This window comes from Dipodomys merriami, unplaced genomic scaffold (assembly GCF_024711535.1).
Source record: "Dipodomys merriami isolate MVZ:Mamm:240054 unplaced genomic scaffold, mDipMer1.0.p SCAF_26, whole genome shotgun sequence".
NCBI classification, from domain to species: domain Eukaryota; kingdom Metazoa; phylum Chordata; class Mammalia; order Rodentia; family Heteromyidae; genus Dipodomys; species Dipodomys merriami.
This window is the reverse complement of record NW_027204048.1, coordinates 16,943,910-16,963,821: the sequence shown is the minus strand read 5'-3', so window position 1 is coordinate 16,963,821 and position 19,912 is coordinate 16,943,910. Positions and strand designations below refer to the sequence as shown.

General features: G+C 43.9%; 1 protein-coding gene across 5 annotated transcripts in view; it reads left to right on the top strand.

Annotated features, from left to right (window-relative positions):
- Nucleotides 1-19,912, top strand: part of Trpm6 (transient receptor potential cation channel subfamily M member 6) — a 127,440-nt gene that overhangs the window by 65,800 nt on the left and 41,728 nt on the right. For all 5 annotated transcript variants that reach the window (XM_070035759.1, XM_070035758.1, XM_070035757.1 and 2 more), the window contains 5 exons: nucleotides 1,299-1,550; nucleotides 3,627-3,801; nucleotides 4,844-4,958; nucleotides 8,950-9,143; nucleotides 14,415-14,547. In XM_070035759.1, the coding sequence (XP_069891860.1) occupies nucleotides 1,299-1,550; nucleotides 3,627-3,801; nucleotides 4,844-4,958; nucleotides 8,950-9,143; nucleotides 14,415-14,547 (869 nt within the window). The remainder of the gene's footprint in view (nucleotides 1-1,298; nucleotides 1,551-3,626; nucleotides 3,802-4,843; nucleotides 4,959-8,949; nucleotides 9,144-14,414; nucleotides 14,548-19,912) is intronic.

Sequence of the window (19,912 nt, the reverse complement as noted above, 5' to 3'; positions counted from 1 at the left end):
TACTAAGTAAATGTAGCCCTAGTAATTATGCCTATATTGCCTGATAGCTACTATGTAGAATTTCTAAATGATAGAAAATAATCCAGGAGAGCACCTTTATATGAATTCTGCCTTCTTATTGTGGTGTGGGTACTTTAGGGGAAGTAGTTTAACCAATTGACATTTCAGCTTATGTGGCACAGTATTTCAGGGGTAGGTTCTTGTACTAGTGAATGATATGAAGTATTCCTAATAGTGTACAACAACGTATTCAGTGGCAGCGTTGTGCGCTTTGCTGTCTGTTGGTGCCCTTTGCACTGTGGCGTGTGCCTTGTGAGTGGAGTTGGAGCTCACAGACCATTCTAATATGGAGGCTTAAAATATCCTGGGTCCTCCATGTTGGCTATGGATGAAGGAAAGCTAGAAAAAGCACCTTTTCTTTTTCATTGTAGTCAGGTTTGCAAGTGGTCATTCAGCATGAGCACCATTAATTTGGGTATAATTTAATAATACCACAGTTAAGTCTCAAATTCCCTTGAATGTGAAATTTGGTGGGATTCCCTCCCTCCCTTCTCCCTTCTTTCTTTTCTTCCTTCCTTCCATCCTTCCCTCCTTCCTTCCTTCTCTCCTCTCTTCTTTCCTTCCTTCCCTTCTTCCCCACTCCCTTCCTCCCTTCTTTCATTCCCTCCTTCCCTCCTCCCTTTCTTCCCTCTGTTCTTCTTTTCCTCCTCCCTTCTTTCCTTCCTTCCCTTCTTCTCTCCTCTCTTTCTTCCTCCCTTCTCGCCTCCTTCCTTCCTTCCCTCTGCTCTTCCTTTCCTCCTCCCTCCTTCCCTTCCTTCCTTCCCTCCTTCCTTCCTCTCTTCCCCTCTTCTCTCCCTTCCTTCTTTCCTTCTTTCTTTGTGTTGGTAGTGGAGCTTAAACTCAGGACTTCTCACTGTCACTTGGCTTTTTTCACTGGAGGCTGGTACTCTACCACCTGAGCCACAGCTCTGCTTCTAATTTTTGGCTCGTTCATCAGAGACAAGAGTCTCATGGACTTTTCTGCCCTGGCTGGTTTTGAACCACAATCTTCAGACCCCTGCCTCCTGCGTATCTAGGATTCCAGGCAGGGCCACCCATACCTAGCCTCATTACTCTTTCAGAAGATGGATGATGTGTTCAGAAAGATGATTCCGATGCGTTTCTCGGTTTCTCCACTCCCCGTTCTGTGCGTTGCTGGGGACTGGACCTGGGGTCTGGCATGTGGTAGACATGTGCTACACCTTGCGTGTGGCCCTCAGCCTGCACCCTCATTCCTGACACCCCCTTTCTCCCTTCAGATCTGTATTTCAGAACCTGAGAAGCTGACTCAGAAGGTGAAGGTGTGGATTAGCGAGTACTGGAATCTGATGGAGGCGGTGGCTGTGGGTCTGTTTTCAGTGGGGTTTGGCCTTCGCTGGGGCCCCCCTCCGTGGGGCACGGCGGGCCGACTCATCTACTGCATCAACATCATCTTTTGGTTCTCGAGGCTCATGGACTTCTTCGCTGTCAATCAGCACGCCGGTCCCTACGTGACCATGATTGCCAAAATGGTGAGTACAGTCTGGCTTTATAAGCAGCTATTCTCTCTTATTTTCTCTTTGCGGGTGGTGCTAGGGTTTGAATTCAGGCTTTCATGCTTGCTTAGATAATAATATACTGGAGCTATTTTTCAAATCCTTTTTGGGTGTTTTTTTTAATGCCAGTACTGGGATTTGAACTCAGGGCCTGGGTTCTGTCCCTGAGCTTCTTTTTGCTCAAGACTGGAGCTCTACCACTTGAGCCATAGCTCCATTTCTGGCTTTTTATTTAAATTTAGGGGAGATAAGAGTCTCATAGACTTTTTTGCCCCAGGCTGGCTTTGAATCGTGATCCTCAGATCTTAGGTTCCTGAGTCGCTAGGATTATAGGTGTGATCTACCAACACCTGGCTTGCTCTGGTTATTTTTGAGATTTAGTCTTGCTTTTGCCCATGTCAGCCTCTAATAGCTGCTTCTCATTTCAGCTTCCAGCAGAAGTAGGATGAAAGGTGTGAGCCACCACACCTAGCTTTTGCTTGAGATGGGGGCTCAAGCATACTTTGCTTGGGCTGGCTTTGAACCTTGATTCTCCTGATCTCTGCCTTCTGAGGGGTAGGATTACAAGCATGAACTACTAGTGCGAACTGCAACCATTATTATCTTTTTAATGTGGCCAGATAATTTCATTGTTCACATCCCATCATTTAATTTTGAAATTGTTTCTAGAAGCAAAGACAGATCATCGCTGCTTTCTGTGTAATCACAGACACGTATTTTGGAAATGTTACTGGATACCATAGAGGTTAAGCATGTTTCTCCAAGGCCTACATCTTGGTGGCAGGATCCCAAAGTGGGTCATCAGGGTCCAGTATTCCATGTACGCTGGCTGGGCAGTGCGTCAGCCTTTTCCAGCTGCTTTTCACAAGACTTAGCCTGTAGAAGTACCGCACCAAGATCATCCTTGAATTTTCTAGAATACTCATTGGAGAGAAGAGGGTGAGGCATAGTGCTAACCCTAAGGCAGAAGAACCTTTGGGCTCTAAGCCAGATCTTTCCTACTTCACACTTCTTTTCTTAGAACAGAAAGAATTGCTCTGCTGCTGGTGCCACGGGCAGCTACTAGATGGGTAGGGGTGAAGTAACCAGCCCGTCGCTGGGACGAGGCTCAGTGGGTATGCGTCTGGGCAGACACCTGGGGTCACACAGTCCCTCAGGGGTCAGTGTAGGTGTCCTATGGCAGGGAACGAGAAGGGTGGAGCAGTCACGGGCTTCTCATCACTAGGGACTGAAAGTGATCCAAGTCATTGATGCTCCACAGCCCATTGGCTGAAATGGGTTTCACAGTCCCGGCCTAATGATAGCGAGATAGACAAATGAGAACCTCATGAAATCCACAGGGGAAGATTGGTCATTACACATTCAGTAGAAGAAGGGAAAATGGCTGCACTGATTTCTCAGAATTATGTTCCCAGAACATCATTTTGGGAGAGAGGACTCATGGGGCCAATTGGCTTAACCTGTGGTCCAGCTGATGAAAAGTCAGATGTTAGCGAGTAAACATTGTGCTCGTTTTATTACAGCCTAGAGAAAGAGGTGCTGGGAGCTGCTGGCTCACGCCTGTAATCTTAGTTACTCACAGGGCTGAGATCTGAGGATCATGGTTCAAAGCCAGCCTGGGCAAGGAAGTCTTTGAGACTCTTATCTCCAATAAACCACCCCCAAAACAGAAAGTGCTAGCCTTAGGCTAAGAAGCTCAAGGTCTGTGCCCAGGTTTGGAGTTCAAGCCCCAGCGAAGGTGGAGGAGGAGGAGGAGGAGGAGGAGGAGGAGGAGGAGGAGGAGGGGGGGAGGAGGAGGAGGAGGAGGAGGAGGAGGAGGAGGAGGAGGGGAGAGGAGGAAGCACACATCGATGCTTTCTGCACACACGTCGTTACTCAGTCCATTGTCTTGAAGCATATGGTGAAGGGTAGTCAAGGGAAATGGAGCGGCTATGAACGAGGGCATGTCAGGCGTTTTAAGCCGTATTGTCCATCAGTGTGAGTGCTGAGGGGTTCGGTTCGGTTTGGCTTTCCGGTGCGCGGGGAAGCTCAGGGCGCCGTGCTGTGTTGCAGGCAGGAAACATGTTCTACATCGTGATCATAATGGCCATCGTCTTGCTCAGCTTCGGGGTGGCCCGGAAAGCCATCCTGTCGCCAAAGGAGCCTCTGTCTTGGAGCCTTGCTAGAGATGTTGTGTTTGAGCCGTACTGGATGATATATGGAGAAGTCTACGCTTCTGAGATAATTGGTATGAATGGGATTTCACTAGGAAGAACAGGGTGAACTACCGTAGATACCTGGAGTGACAAAAAATGTGGGAAGTAATAACATGACCTTAGGAGGTGGGAAGGTGGGGAGGGAAGGGAGGGTAGGGGAAAAACAAAGGTAGGGTTAACAATGCTCGCCAGGAAATGTACTCATTACCCTACTCACGTAACTGTAACCCCTCTGTACAGCATCTTTACAATAAAAGATATATATATATATATATACACATATAAATAAAAGACACAAAAATGGAAAAAATGCATAGTCAATCATGCCTATAATTCTAGCTACTCAGGAGACTGAGATATGAGGATCATAGTTTGGTTAATTTTTTTTTCGGTTAATTTTTTGACAGGAAAGTCTGGGAGACTCTTCTCTCCAATAAACTACTAAAAAAAACTGGAAGTCAAGAAGTAGTCCTTAGCAAAAAAAACAAAAACACACAAAACAACTCAGGGATAATGCCTAAGTTCCAGCCCCAGGACTCACACACACACACACACACACACACACACACACACACACACACACACACACACACACATACACACACACACACACACTGTATAGAGTGTTCGATGCTGGTGGCTCATTCATGCCTATAATCCTAGCTATTCAGGAAGCAGAGATAGGAGGATTAAGGCTGTAGGCTCAAAGCTAGCCTGGGCAAGAGAGTCCATGAGACTCTTATCACCAATTAACTAACCCCCCCTCAAAAAAAGCTCACTAAACCCCCAAACACATCAGAAGTGGAGCTGTAACTTAAGTAGTAGGGTGTGAGCCTTGAACAAAATAGCTCAGGAAGAGCATCTAGTCCCTGAGTTCAAGCCCCAGGATTGGCGCGCACACACACACACACACACACACACACACACACACAGGCGCGCACACCCACACACCCACACACACACACACACAAACACACTCACACACACACGCGCACGCACTGAAGCAGTCGAGGGGCTGTGGAGGAGCATAGGACTGTGATGTCTCTCAGCTCTTGTTTGTTTCATTCGTTGTAGTTTGCACAGACGAGACTTCCTGCCCTCCAGGTTCATTTCTCACGCCGTTCCTGCAGGCTGTCTACCTCTTCGTGCAGTATATCATCATGGTGAACCTGCTGATTGCTTTCTTCAAGTAGGTGTGCCTCCTTCCGTATGTGTATCTTAGTAAAATTAAAAGCTAGAGGCAGGTAGGCTGTGTAACTCTGAGAACATGCGTTCTATAATTTTATTACTATGGTATTTTAAAAGAAATTAATATCAATTTTTTTCTGTGTACTGGTCCTGGAGCTTGAACTCAAGACTTCATCTTTGTGCCTGAGCTTATTTGCTTAGTGCTCTACCACTGAAACCAGAGCTCCACTTCCTGCTTTTTGGTAGTTAATTGGAGATAAGGATTGCAGGTGTGAGCCACAGGCTGCTGGTTATACTAGGGTCTTTTTTTTTAAACAGAGAATTAAGTTGTGTGTGTGTGCATGTGTGCCTGTGTGTGTCTGTGCATGTGTGTGTGCGTGTCTGCGTGCGTGTGTGTGCGTGCGTGTTTGTGTGTGTGTATGTGTCTGTGCATGTCTGTGCGTGTGTGCATGTGTGTCTGTGTGTGTGTGTCTGTGTGTCTGTGCATGTCTGTGCGTGTGTGTGCATATGTGTGTGTGTGCATGTCTGTGCATGTCTGTGTGTGTGTGTGTCTGTGCATGTCTGTGTGTGTGCGTGTGTATGTCTGTGCGTGTGTGTGCCAGTGCTAGACTTTGAACTCAGGGTCTCATGCTCTCCCTTGACTTTTTCACTCAAAGTTCATGCCCTGCCTTTTGTTCCACACCCCCAGTTACAAGGTATTAGCCATTATAGTACATCTATATTATTATTATTAATGATGATGATGATGATGATTTTTGTGTATGTGTGTGTGTGCTGGTACGAAGGCTTGAACTCAGGGCTGGGGTGGTATTCATTGGCCTTTTCACTCAAGGCTGGTGCTCTGTCACTTGAGCCATACCTCCCTTCAGGTTTTTGGTAGTTAATTGGAGATAAGAGTCTCACAGACTTCCTGCCTGAGTTAGCTTCAAACAATGTTCCACAGATCTCAGCCTCCTGAGTAAGCTAGGGTTATAGGTGTGAGCCAATGGCACCCAGTACAAATCTATTTTATATTATATTTTATTTTATTCTAAGCTGGCTAGCACTCTACCATTTGAGCCACACCGCCACTTCTGGCTTGTTCTGTTTATGTGATACCAAGGAATTGAACCCAGGGCTTCATGCATGCTAGACAAACATTCTACCACTAAGCCACCTTCCCAACCTGTATTTTATTTTTATATCAGATGACTCCTGTGCCAGATATGCATTTCATGAGGTCAAGTATTGTCAAGTATTTTCTACTTTGTGCTTGTGAATCTATCCCGAAACATTGAAATAGCATCTGGCCTGAATTTGTTTAATAGGTGCTTAATAGATGAAAGAAACAAGGAAAAGAAATGGGTGGAGGCTGCTAGGTTCTAAGTGACACTGGCAGCACCTGGGGAATTTTATTCACTCATTTCACTAAGAAAAATAAAAATCTATGTGTGGAATCTAAAGGAAGTGGAGAAGACAGGCTTTGGAGGTAGGCAGAGTAAATGAGCATATATAATTCTGTAAAGTATAAAGACATGCCTTCCTTCCTTCCTTGATTTAAGACTATATGTTAGCCTGGAGCTGTGTGGCTCATGTTTGTAATCCTAAGAGCTATCAGTATTGGGGTTTGAAGCCAGCCCAGGCAGGAAAAGTCTGGAAAAGTGGAGTTGTGGCTCAAGTGGTAGAGCACTAGTCTTGAACAAAAAAGCCCAGGGACAGCGCCCAGACCCCGAGTTCAAGCCCCAATATTGCCACCAAAGAATAAAATAAAATAAAAATAAAAATTAAAGGCCTTGACATACACTGTGAACATCGCCACCTGCTGGCAGGGAAGCTGTGGTGACTTTGAGTTGAAGTCTTCAGAGTTGATTATGTGTGAGGCTCACCTGGCAGGAGGGTTCTCAGAAACACAGATTCGTGTCCACCCCCACCATTTCAAATCCAGAATGTTCTCAGGAGATGTTGAGGCTGCAGGTTCAGCAAGCACACTTTGAGCACCAGTGTTCTAAGCTCCTTGTCCAAGTGTTTGCCGTCTGTGAGGAGTCACCTGTTCAAAGCCAGGGCTGGCATTTCCCAGGATGGCTCTATCTAGCCCCTTCTCATCGTTGTTGCAAAAGTTTGGGTCATTTTTATTTATTGAGTTCAGATCCCCTCCTTACTCAAGTCCTACTTTGGCATCTTTTGCTGAAGAAAGTTAATTAACAATGCTAAAAGGAACGTTCCATCGTGCCTTCCACCCATTGCCTGCTGTCTATGTAAGTAGTTAATCGTGGCCTGTTGTTTTGAATCACGGTCTCACCCATCATCATTTCCACCTGGAGTTCTACAATTTTAACACTTTTATACTTGATATAATTTAAGGGAAAACCCAAGTGGCATACCAGATAAGGGAGACATTCTCATTGTAAAGTTAATTCAAACGGTTCATCAAAACTCCTTTCGGAAGCCTGCCTTGTTGATTTATTTTAGGTTGTTTCTTCTCCATCTTGTTATTTCATTTAGGTTTTTTTTTTTTTTTGCTTGTCTGGGGGCTTGAATTCAGGGCCTGGGTGTTGTCCCTGAGCTTTTGTACTTATGTCTAGAATACTACCACTTGAGCCATACCTCCACATCTGGATTTTTGGGTGGTTAATTGGAGATAATAGTCTCACTAACTTTCCTGCCCTGGCCAGCTTCGAACCACAGTCCTCAGATCTCAGCTTCCTGAGTTGCTAGGATCATAGTTGTGAGCCACCAGTGCCAGGCTCATTTAGGCATTTTAACTAGAGTTACTCTAGAAGTTCTTTATTTATTTGGGGAGAATTATTTATTATTTTAGTATATAAATATCCCACTGCCAGTGACAGGAGAGCATTCTTAAGAAGGGAGGCAGACATTCTCAGTTAATACCCTAAATTAAGACTTTCTTCATCATTGGAAAAGACTAAAATGATTTGATCAAAATGGACAATGAGAGTAGAAAAAAAGGATTTGACTGGACAGTAAGTGATGCATTCTGAATCTATGCTTAACTTCAAAAGAATTAATTGTGCATCGGAGTCCAGCTCCAAAATCGTGAAAGCTGAAATGCCATTTCAACAAATCTTTGGCCACAGACACATTTTTCTTTTTTTTTTATAAAGAACAATCATCATGTCACAAACCCCAGAACATTTGGCCAGCACCAAGGATTCACACTTGGAATCCTAACTAGTCAGGAGGCTGAGATGTGAGGATCATGGTTTGAAGCCAGCCCGGGCAGGAAAGCCCACACAACTCTTACCTTCAATTAACTAGCAAAACCTGCAAGTGTAGGTATGGCTCCAAAGGAAGAGCTCCAGCCTGGAGCCAAAAGAGCTAAGCAAGCATGCAAGAGGGTGATGTCCTGAGTTCAAGTCCAATGGCTGGCAAAAAAAAAAAAGTATCTTCAAGCTGGGTTTTGGTGAGTGAAGTCTGTAATTCCAGCTTGTCCTGAGTGATCTGTTCAGACGATTGAGTTAAACACCAGCAACCCCCCCCCCGCCACCCCCCTCCCCCGCCAAAAAAAGTCCACAAGACTCCTCCTTCAAAATAACTGGCAAAAATCAGGGCTGAAATATGGCTCAAGTGGTCGCTCACCAGCCGAGCAAGCAGTCCGAGTGAGAGCGTAAGGCTCTTGCATTCAAGTTCCACTAGCTGCTTACGGCGAAGGATCAATTGCACATTGGAAAAGAGCTTCTTCGATAATAAGAGATGTGAGCCATGGACAGCACCGACTGTAAGATACAGGCGTCTGTTCCCTGAACTTAAAGTTTCCACGTGCTTAGCTCTCCAATTTCTGTCTTTTGCTGCATTTCCTGCTTGGCCTGTTTGCTAGTAATGGTCCTTCACCTGCGTCGTAGAGGAAGGATTACTAAAACACAGTGGACTGGGTTTGTGTTGGCTAAGGCTGGCGCTGTCAGGTGAGCCACTCATCAGAGGAAATGAAAGATCGATCGGTCGCGTTTCCCCGATTGCAGGCCCAAACCCCGTGCCTTTCTCTCTATGCCCCACAGCAATGTGTACTTAGAGATGAAGTCCATTTCCAACAAGTTGTGGAAGTACAACCGCTACCGCTACATTATGACCTACCACGAGAAACCCTGGCTGCCCCCGCCCCTCATCCTCCTCAGCCACCTGAGCCTCCTCCTCCAGGGACTGTGCTGCCAACGCGGCTCACGGGACCAGGACCAGGGCTACACAGGCCTGAGTAAGTTGCACTGACGGACGGACCGGGCCAGGAGGAAGGGAGAGGGTAAGGGTTGGAGCGCAAGCACACTGGGCATTGTACTGACACATGATTTGGGGGGCAGGGCAGGGGGGAGGCTCTGGGAATTTGACAGTAGCATGTCAGCTGATGTCCTAGGTCTGAGTAAATACATCGACCCCACTACTGGCCATTTGCTACGAGTCTCATTCTCTGAATGGAAAGAACTTGTTTTCTGGTCATCTGGAAAATCTTGCATTTGCTAGAATAAGTCTTGGGAAGTGAGTCACCTGCCCCACACTTATTTTCCTGGTTGTGATGGATGGAATTCACGTAGAAAGGCTTTGCCAGAGGCCTAGAGTCTAGAGAAACAGACAGGCTCTGCTTCACTGATGAACCAGTGTCTCAGTCTCTGATTCTCTAACCTGCAGTGCAGCTTCTTCTGGTGATGGGTCTAAAAGGTTCTTTTTTTGGCTGGGCGCCAACTGCTCACACCTGTTATCCTAACAACTCAAGAGGCTGAGATCTGAAGATCAGGGCTCAAAGTTAGCCTGGGCAGGAAAGTCTGTGAAACTCTTCTCTCTAACCAGCCGAAAGCCAGAAGTAGACCTGTGGTTCAAGTGATAGAGCACCAACCTGGAGTGAAGAAACTAAGGGACAGTGCCCAGGTCCTGAGTTCAAGTCTCAGGACCAACACACACACACACACACACACACACACACACACACACACACACACACACACACACACACACACACACACACACACACACACACACACACACACACACACACACACACACCCCAAGCCTCAAGAATATTGGCTTGGGATGAAGAAATTGGAGCAAGTGGGTTCTTTGTTTCTTTAAAAATGGTAAGTCTACATATTCTGAAGTTTTCTAGTTGGTCTTGTTTAACCGTGCTGACTGTGTGATGCGAATAGCATGGTTACTGTTTTAAGAGAACCTATGTTCTCACAGATCTGTAGTTCCTACCAAGGAAGGTCACAGTTGGTACCAAGTCCCATTTCTAGACAATTCTTCCATCAACACCAAGAAGCTGAAATAAGTCACCCTTCTGTATCCCAATTCTTTAAAATACTTTTGAAAGCTGACAAGTGGTTTTGTTATTCTTATAAGTTGGGGAAAAGATTCATTGTCCAGATGAGGTCCAGTAGAAGGAATTGATGTAAAACTGTTTATTCTTTGTGCCTTAGAAAGTATGTTTTTTTTGGGGGGGGTTATTGGGAGTGGTGGTGGTTGAATTGAGGACCTGGGCTGTGTCCCGTAGCTCTTCTGTAAACTTTTGGCTGTCTGTAGAAAGCCATTTCAGCCACTGGCTACAAAATAACTTAAGAAAGACCCTGGGACTGACTCAGATCTTTTTGTATCATATAAGAGCAACTTTGCTGGGATTGTATTCATCTGAGTTTATGACTGTGAAACACAAGTTTTTTTTATTGAAAATGAATTTATTCTGCACAATATTTTTGGCATTGCTTTCTGTCCTGTGAAGGGTGGAGATAGTTATACACGGCGCAGCAGTGCCCCCTGGTGGACAGCTACAGGAACATTCGACTCAAGCTGTGCAGGTCACGGAAATTCCTGCTTTGTTTTTTGTTTTGTTTATTCTCTCTCCCCTGGCGCCCCTCCCCCCCCCGCCCCGTTAGTTTCTGGTTACAGAACTAGTTCTTCACTTTTTTTTACTTTTTATTTTTTATTATCTTTAAATAGTAGTGCAAGGACTGGAGGCGTGGCTTAAGTTGCAGAGTTCTCACCTCCTAAGCACAAAGCCCCGAGTTTAAAACCCCAGTATCCACAACAGCAACAAAAAATATAGCACAAAGGAGGTGTCATTTAACAAAGCAGCTTATGAATACAGTGCATTTTTTTTTAAAGAAAAGAATATAAAACTAGGGCTGGGAATGTAGCTTAGTGGTAGACTGCTTGCCTAGCATGCGTGAAGCCCTGGGTTCGATTCCTCAGTACCACATAAACAGAAAAAGCCAGAAGTGGTGCTGTGGCTCAAGTGGTAGAGTGCTAACCTTGAGCAAAAGAAGTTCAGGGACACTGCCCAGGCCCTGAGTTCAAGCCCCAGGACTGGCAAAAAAAAAAAATCAAATCAAAACAAAATGATTTATTGACCCCTGTTCACCATATTTACAATAAAAAAACATTCAGTTGGGTAACATTCTGATTACTACAAAGTTGTTTTTCTGGCTTTTGTGAAACCAGTAACACAATACTGAAAAATAAAAGCATCCAGGTCAATAATTATAAAATTTTGTTCATTCCTTTAGGCCGGCAGGTCCTACCTAAATAGTCACAATCTCTAACCAGTTGATTTTACATTTCCATGACTGGGTCTCAGCCCATGACAAGAGCATTTAGTAGACAGATTCCAACATTCTGCACAGGAACGCTCACTTTGAATGAAAGGAAATCAAAATTTGTCTTGTTTTTCTCATCTGGGTGAGGGAAGTTGTTGGTAGTGATACATGTTTTCCTTTCAAGAAAATTTTGCAAACCTATTGCATTTTCACATCTACGGCAGAGGCAGGAGGACCTAAAGTTTGAGGCTAGCCCAGCTACCTAGTAAGTTCAAGGCTACCCTGAGCTGTCCAGTGACCCTGTCTCAAAAAACAACATCAAAAAACTAAAACAAGGGCCAGGTATGTAAGTGGGGGATACATCATTCACCTACACATGCAAGGCCCTGAGTCTGATGCCCAACAAGCAAAATCTCCAAAACCAAAAACTAGCTATGGAGGTATTTTATGTTTACATACACATGGACACACACAGATATTCAGGACGGTCCTTCAACAGAGCAATTAAAGACAGGTTGTCCTGATTAAGTAACGACCTAGTATTTTTTTTAAAAAACCCACAACCTGTTAAGCCACTGTTAATTGCAGACTTGAAGAGCAGAGAAAATATATCATGGTATTAAACATTCTTTTCTGATAAAGGAAGCAACTTTCTGTAGTTATTATATTTGTTCAAAGTCAGCAGTGCTTTAAAAACCAACATATCAAACTTGATTTTCATTACAGTGTAGTTATTGTTTCACACCATTAATTAAAAACCCAAGACTCAGATTCTGTACATATATATATATATATATATATATATATATATATATATCAGTGCAAACAATTATTGAGCTTCATCTTCTAGACAAGAATGCCAAGTTAGCCTCTCTTCATAAAAAGCAATTACAGTCTGAGGACACTTCCATAGTCGACTCTTTTGCCAGCACCAAGTCAGCTTCATGAGAATCTTTCCATATTCGTTCAGGATCTAGACCCCTGGCAAAGTCCCTTGGCAGTATCTCTTTTCTTCTTTGATTTGCTATCATCAGCTTCACTGTCTGATAAAGATTCTCTTTATGTATTCTCCATTCCTTTGCCAGCTTCTTGAGAATTAAGAAATGCTCCAGTGAATTCTGCACACTCTACATTCTCCTCAAGTTTCCAAATACGATCAGCATCCATCAATCTCTTCCACTTCAGGAAATATTCTACCTTCCATTCACTACTTGTCAGTCCAGTCCTCTTTCTACAACAGATTCTTCCAGCTCTGCGTCTCCAACTTTCTTTACTCTTTCCCTTCTGTTTCTTTCCCAAATTTTGCAGTGCAGTTAGAAGCCACTGTTAATTGCAGACTTGAAGAGCAATTACTCAAATGCTCCGGGGCTCAAGGATGATGTGTGACCCCAACTAACCCCTCCCTTACTTTCACTAATATTTTAGTGTATTCAGTGGGTTCTTGACTGGATTCTTCCCTACTTCTCCTCATTCACCTACCCTTCTCTTGCAAGTACCTGTTTCCCAATGCTTATTTTGTAGGGTGTTGACCTTGTCTTTCTCAGGACTTGCACCATTTGAATTCTCCTAGGGTCTACCATACTTCAGTTAATGCACTGCAATCACGTGCATTTCACCCGATACCACTCATTAAATCTAGTATAGGTGAATTCTAGCTAATCCCACAAATGAGGGAAATCATGCAACCTTTGTCTTCTGGGTCTGAATTACTTCCTTCAATATGAATTTTTCCAAGTTTTTCCATTTCCATAGCATTCTTTACAATGGACAAGTAACATTCCATTGTGTATATATAATGCATTTTTTTTTTTGTTGCCAGTCCTGGGGCTTGACCTCAGGGCCTGGACGCTGTCTTTGAGCTTCTTTTGCTCAATGCTAGCACTCTATCACTTGGGTCACAGCACCACTTCTGGCCTTTTCTGTGTAGGTGGTACCGAGGAATCAAACTCAGGCTTCATGAATGCTAGGCAAGCACTCTACCACTAGGCCACAGTCCCAGCCCAGATAGTCTATTTTCTTGACCCATTCATTCATCCAGAGGCATCTGGCTTGATTCCATACCTTGGCTAGAGTGAACAGTGCTGCAATGAACATGGTTGTGCTGGCGACTTCACTGTAACCTGGTTTGTGGTCTTTGCCCAGGAGTGGAATTGCTAGATTATAGGAATTTCCACTTTGGATAGTTTCCATCACAACTGTAGATCATTCGCAGTATTGCCTGCTGTAGTATGGAGGACATTTTGTAGAACTTTGATTGGTGAGCTTGTTTAAAATGCTGTGTGTGGCCAATTTTTACCTTAACAGCGCATCTGTCCAGCACACTGCTTACTGGATTCAAATACCAATCTCACCACATACTTTTCACCATGCATCATGCAGCTATCAGGTGAAATATGTGTTAATCAATTGCTTATGTTACCGAGAAGGCTCCCAGTCTATAGTAAGCCATTGGAGGTTATGTTTGGTGTGTCAGTGTCTCTCCTCCTCTACGTAGCTCAAGATTCATGGGTCAGCTGTATGTAGCTGTTGGCTCCAGCGAAGGACGTTCAGTTTTATCATGGCATGGTGTATGGCACTGTGCAGTGGTAAAATAAGAGGCGGAGAGAAGAGATAAGAGAGAATAGGAGAGAGAGATGAGGAGGAAGAGTATGAGGAGGAGAGAAAGAAGAAGAGAAGCAGTTGGTTACATGGAGAGACAGGAAGCAAGAGATTGAAGGTTGATGCATGATCCCGCGAGAACTACCTGAATCCCCTGCGTATCCTCATCTCTCACCTGCTCCCTGCTCGGGGCCCAGCATGCTGCATCAGCACACCGACGATCCAGACGATCCAGCTCCCAGCCCAGGAAGCCTGGCTTGTCTCCCGCTAACTACAGTGTGTTCTCTGTCAGCTTCCTGTCAAGGGCCAACAGTGATTCTTTTTATGTACAATCTTTATTTCCACAGAACTGTATCTGAGTAAGGAAGATCTCAAAAAGCTTCATGACTTTGAAGAGCAATGCGTGGAAAAATACTTCCATGAGAAGGCAGAGGGTCTGAATTGTAGTTCTGAGGAACGGATCCGAGTGACCTCAGAAAGGTAAAAACAACTACCTTCTTGTATTCCCAAACCCCTCTCCAAACCCAGTTCTCCCAGACAGCCTAGAAGAAGAGCGAGAACCACTTTCAAATCTCTAGAGTCCCAAGTCCTCTACAATTGGAAGCACACATGAACATATTAGTCATCGTGTGTTCATTGAGATCTACTCTGTTCGAAGTGTTCTTCACTGTGGGCACACAGCCTTCTGCTAAGGTGGGAAGACTTTATGGAAATGGTAGATGAGGCCCAAGATGGACCAAGCAGTGGAACTGGTAGCACCATAGTGGTGGTGGGGTTGCGCTGCTCCTCATGCTTTTGATGTGTTGGCCTCGGGATGCTGTTTGGAGATTGCCCATTAATCCCTGGCACGGTTTCAAAAGCTACTTCCCTTGTGTGTGATGGACAGTGATCTGATTCATGAATGACTGAGTCTGTGCCATTGCTGGTATACAAGTATACAAGTATTCTGGCTTCATGGTTTGGTTTGGGCCTTATGATCTGTAGATATGTGAGCCATGGAGAAAGCTTCAGAGTGGGAAAGGAAAAACCTCAACCCATTCCAGTTCCACTGGGCAGTAGATCAAGTTAGTCTTGGACGAACTTGTTCTCAAATGATTGACACGTCTTCATGGAAGAACTGAGTAGTCTGACTGAGAACTAAGGCAGCAAAGGAGACAGACAGACAGACAGACAGACAGACAGACACAAAACAGGGATGCCAAGCTATTTCATTCATGATATTCATGAATAACATGACCAAACATGTTAGACATAGGCTAAAGAGTGTTTTTGTAAAAGCAGCAGAACTTTCTAGTTTCTGTAAAGCAACCTAGACAATTATTGTCATAGTTCACCTGGCAGCAGTATTATCAAATCTATCAGTGGTAATTTCTCACTGGCTTGGTTATATTTATGCAGCAATCTCCAACTCCCCAAGTGTTAGCTTGGATTAGTTATAAATGGCTTCTTGTTTGTAATCATTCTGACCTGGGGCTCAATCTGGTGAATTTTCGTTATTGATGTTGGTTGTGGGGCTTGAACTCCAGACCTGGGTGCTGTTGCTGAGCATTTTTGTTCAAGGCTAGCACGCTCCCATTTTGAGCCACAGCGTCTTTCCAGTTTTCTGGTGGTTCACTGGAGATGAGAGTCTCACAGACTTTTCTGCTTGGGATGGCTTTGAACCATGATCCTCAGATCTCAGTCTCCTGAGTAGGTAGGATGACAGGTGTGAGCCACCAGCACCCAGCTGATCTGGTGATTTATGACAGAGCTTGTGGAGAGAGACAATGATAGAGGAAAAGAAAGCACACATGATGCTTTTAACAGACAGTAGGCAAAGGGACCAGGGTTTGTTTGCCTTTTGTCTCTTTGGGATGGTTACATCTCTTACACATACCTGAGCCACTAAGCAGTGGGGGAGGGATGGGGAGAGTGGAGATGGGAAGGGATGGGAAGGGGAAGCAAAGGAGGAGGCAACAATGCTTGATAAGAAATGTACTCATTACCTTGCTTATGTAATTGTAACCCCTCTGTGCGGTATTTTCACACACACACAAAATTCCATGTATGGACATACCCATACCCCCCCCCCCCAAAAAAAAAAGTGATAGAGCCATTAGCCCTGTTAGCACTCAAGCCTGAGTTCAAACTCCATGACGGACCAAAAAAAGGAATCTGTAAAAGCAGGAGAACCGCATCTGAGGTGGGCTGGTTGTTTGTGAAGCAAGGTGTTATGTGCACACATTTCCTGGGGCTGTTGAATGGTTGCCGGTCTCATGCTGCTCATGGGTCTCCATGAGCCCCCTCCATGTTGGACTGCTTTTGAATTCATTGCACTTGGTGGAGAGACTCCAATTAAGCATATTTGGAAAGGACTATACAAAATACAGTTTGTGCTCTTTTTCATGTAACTCTTGCTAATTCTAACATTGCAAGGTCAGGTAGCATTTATTAAGGAATTACTGAGTAACAGAAGTTGAATTGTACAGAATAAAAACCCAACAAATACTCATGTAGAATGTGATGGAAATGGAAAATACCACTTTATTCCTTATTTTTTTTTGTCAGTCCTGGGGTTTGAAGTGCTGTCCCTGGGCTTTAAAGCGCAAGGCTCGCACTCTATCACTTGAGCCACAGCTCTGCTTCCCGCTTTCTGGTGGTTAATTGGAGATGTCTCATGGATTTGCCTGGGCAGGCTGGCTTCGAACCTCAATCGCCAGATCTCAGCCTGCTGGGATTACAGGTGTGAGCCACCAGCTCTTTTCAAAAACCTTTGAAGGTATTTGAGTGTGGTTTCAAAGCCTCACATTTGCCAGGCAGGTGCTTTACCACTTGAGCCATACCCCCAGTCCTTTTTGCTTTAGTTTATTTTTCAGATAAGGTCCTGCTTTTGCACCGGGCCATTCTGGGACTTTGATCTTCCTACTTGTACCTCTGGAATAGCAAGTGTGACCCACCCTGACTGGCTTGTTTGTTGAGATAGAGTTTTGCAAACCATTTGCTTGGCCGGCCTTAAATCATGATTCTCCTGATTGCTGCCTCACATGTTTCTGGAATTATAAGTTTCAGGCTCCATGTTTGATCCTGTTTTATTCTTTAATTCCTACCTACAAAGCTCCCAGAAAGAAGGAATGGAAAATCTTTCAATTTCTTTTTTCTTTCTTTCTTTCTTATCTTTCTTTCTATCTTTCTTTCTTTCTTTCTTTCTTTCTTTCTTTCTTTCTTTCTTTCTTTCTTTCTTTCTTTTTTTCTTTCTTTCTTTCTTTCTTTCCTTCTTTCTTTCTTTCTTTCTTTCTTTCTTTCTTTCTTTCTTTCTTTCTTTCTTTCTTTCTTGTTCTTTCTTTCTTTCTTTCTTTCTTTTCTTTCTTTCCTCTCTCTCTCTCTCTCTCTCTCTCTCTCTCTCTCTCTCTCTCTCTCTCTCTCTCTCTCTCTCTCTCTCTCTCTCTCTCTCTCTCTCTCCCCTTCCTTTTTTTGTTTGTCATGGGGCTTAAACTCTGGGCCTGGGGCCTGGGCACTGTCCCTCAGCTCTTCAGCTCAAGGCTAGTGCTCTACCACTTGAGTCACAGTGCTGCTTCTGGTGGTTCCACAGTTTTCTGGTGGTTCATTGGAGATTAGAGTCTCACAGACTTTTCTGGCAGGGCTGTCTTTGAACCACAGTCTCCAGATCTCAGCCTCCTGCGTAGCTAGGATTACAGGCACGAGCCACCAGCATCCGGCAAACCTTTCAATTTCTATACCTTGAGATGTGCTTGAGAGGCAGGAAATCTGATTCTCTTTTGAGAAGTTAAGGGATAGTGCCCAGACTCTGAGTTCAAGCTCCAGTACTGGTACCAAAACAAACAAAAAACCAAGAAAAGAAATAGCCAAAGAAAGCATCAGAAATGTATGATTTTTTTAATGACTGCATAATTTTAATAATGTGAGAAATGTTTGTGTGCTCTAGCACAGTGAAGTTAACCATCTTGTGTTTCTGTATTACATCCCTATGGAGTTGTTTTAACCTTTTACATTTTTTTCTAATTTAAAATAAATGTTACAATGTAGATGAAGTTATTATTATGGTAACTTTCATCTCTGCTAGTGAATGAGTGTGATGATTTCTCAGGTTTCCTTCCCTTTTGCATTTCATATTTGGTAAATTAAGTGTCCATGCTTTTGTGTTTTTTTTTCAAAGATTTTGAAAAACTTTTTCAGTTACTAAAGGTTACATAACTCCCTAGTTGTATTTGTCAGGACAGTGATTTTCTGATTTGTTCTTATTTGGAAATTTTGTATTCTGTTTTCACACGCAAGTTGCTTTTAAGCCTTCAAATCTGACTTGGTTTGTAGCTTATCTGTGGATAAGGTTGAATGAGATGTTCATTTTCTAGGGCATTGAAGGAAAGCACCCCAAACAGGGTGCTTTTGTAGTAGCAAGAAGGTACGACCTCCCGTTTCTGAAAGCTGGAAACCTGTGTCAAGATGTTGGTAGGCCACACTCTCCATGATGATTTTAGAAAAGATCCTAGCACCCCGCTTTTAGCTTCCCAGGCGTCTGCCGGCAACCCTCAGGGTTCCCTGGTTCTTGTTATCAGGCTGATCACGGGTTGTTTCCTCTTTGTGTTTTCCATCTCCTCTCCTCCATGCATCTGTGTCTTCTTTCTATGTGTCTGTGCCAAGATTTCCCTGTACATCCAGATGCCAGTCAGATGGGATTCGATTGTAAACCAGTGAACCCAATTCAGCCGAATGTTAACTCGATCACCTCTGTACATTTTCTTTCCGATAAGGTCCCATGCTGGATACGGAGGCTAGAACGTTAACAAACCTTTTCTTTTTCTTTTTTTGAGGAACATGAAACAAAATGAATTCCTATCAGAGACATTTGCCGAGATGAATATAGATGAGTATTAGCCACCATGTTCTCTCCTAACAATGGAACAAATACATTTAATTCAGTTTATTTGTAGTGTACTTTTATACATCTACAGATGAAAATGTGTTGCCTTGTTTTCACACCAATTAATGGCGGGATATTATCATTTTTTAATTAAAAATTTGAGTTAGTACCTCAATATGTAGGCCAAGCTGGTTTTGAACTCCTGATCCCAGGTGCTGGGATTATAAGCATGTGCTACCATGCCCTGAAAATCATAATACATCATAATCTAAGGTAAACTATTCAAACTATGTTTAATTGTAGCCTTAGACTTTTCCCAACAAAGGATCTTTTAAAGTGGATTTTGTTTGGGACTTGTGACGCTTATTTGGAATTAGAGTGTTGGGATTATTTTTCTTCTTCTTTTTCTTTTGGAATCTTCTTCAGGTTGTCCTTTTTCTCTTAAAATCATACAATTCTTTTTGGTAGGGGATATTCAAGTGTTGGTCATGATGAAGGCATTAGTGAACTAGAATGAAATGACTGATCTGATCATTAAAAGGAACACTAGCCAATTAGGAAGCATGGTTCTGAAATACTAGACAGGAATGAAGGCTAGGAAAGAAGATTCAGCGTTTTTTCCTTGTTGAGGTTATAGTGGAAGTATGGGAGGGTGAGCTCGCCTGGGGTGAGTATTAGATCCTTGGTCTCTATGGTCTTGAAGAATGAAGTCTGGGGACACAGAAGAGGAAGTAAAACGGGGATTTCCTGAAGGCAAAGATAAGCAGAGCTCCTGTAGATGGAAGGGGCCCCACAGAAGGGCTCCACTCGGGTTGTGTGGTGTCTTGATTAATAAGGTATCTCTAAGGAGAGCTGGGTGATCGTCATTGGGCAGCCTGCGGGCCATATCAGCCCCCAGGCCCAATCAGAGGCTGTATACCCTTCTGATTGGTTGTCTCCGGGGTCCAATCAGTCCACGGTACATGTGCAGGTCTTGCAGGGGTAATA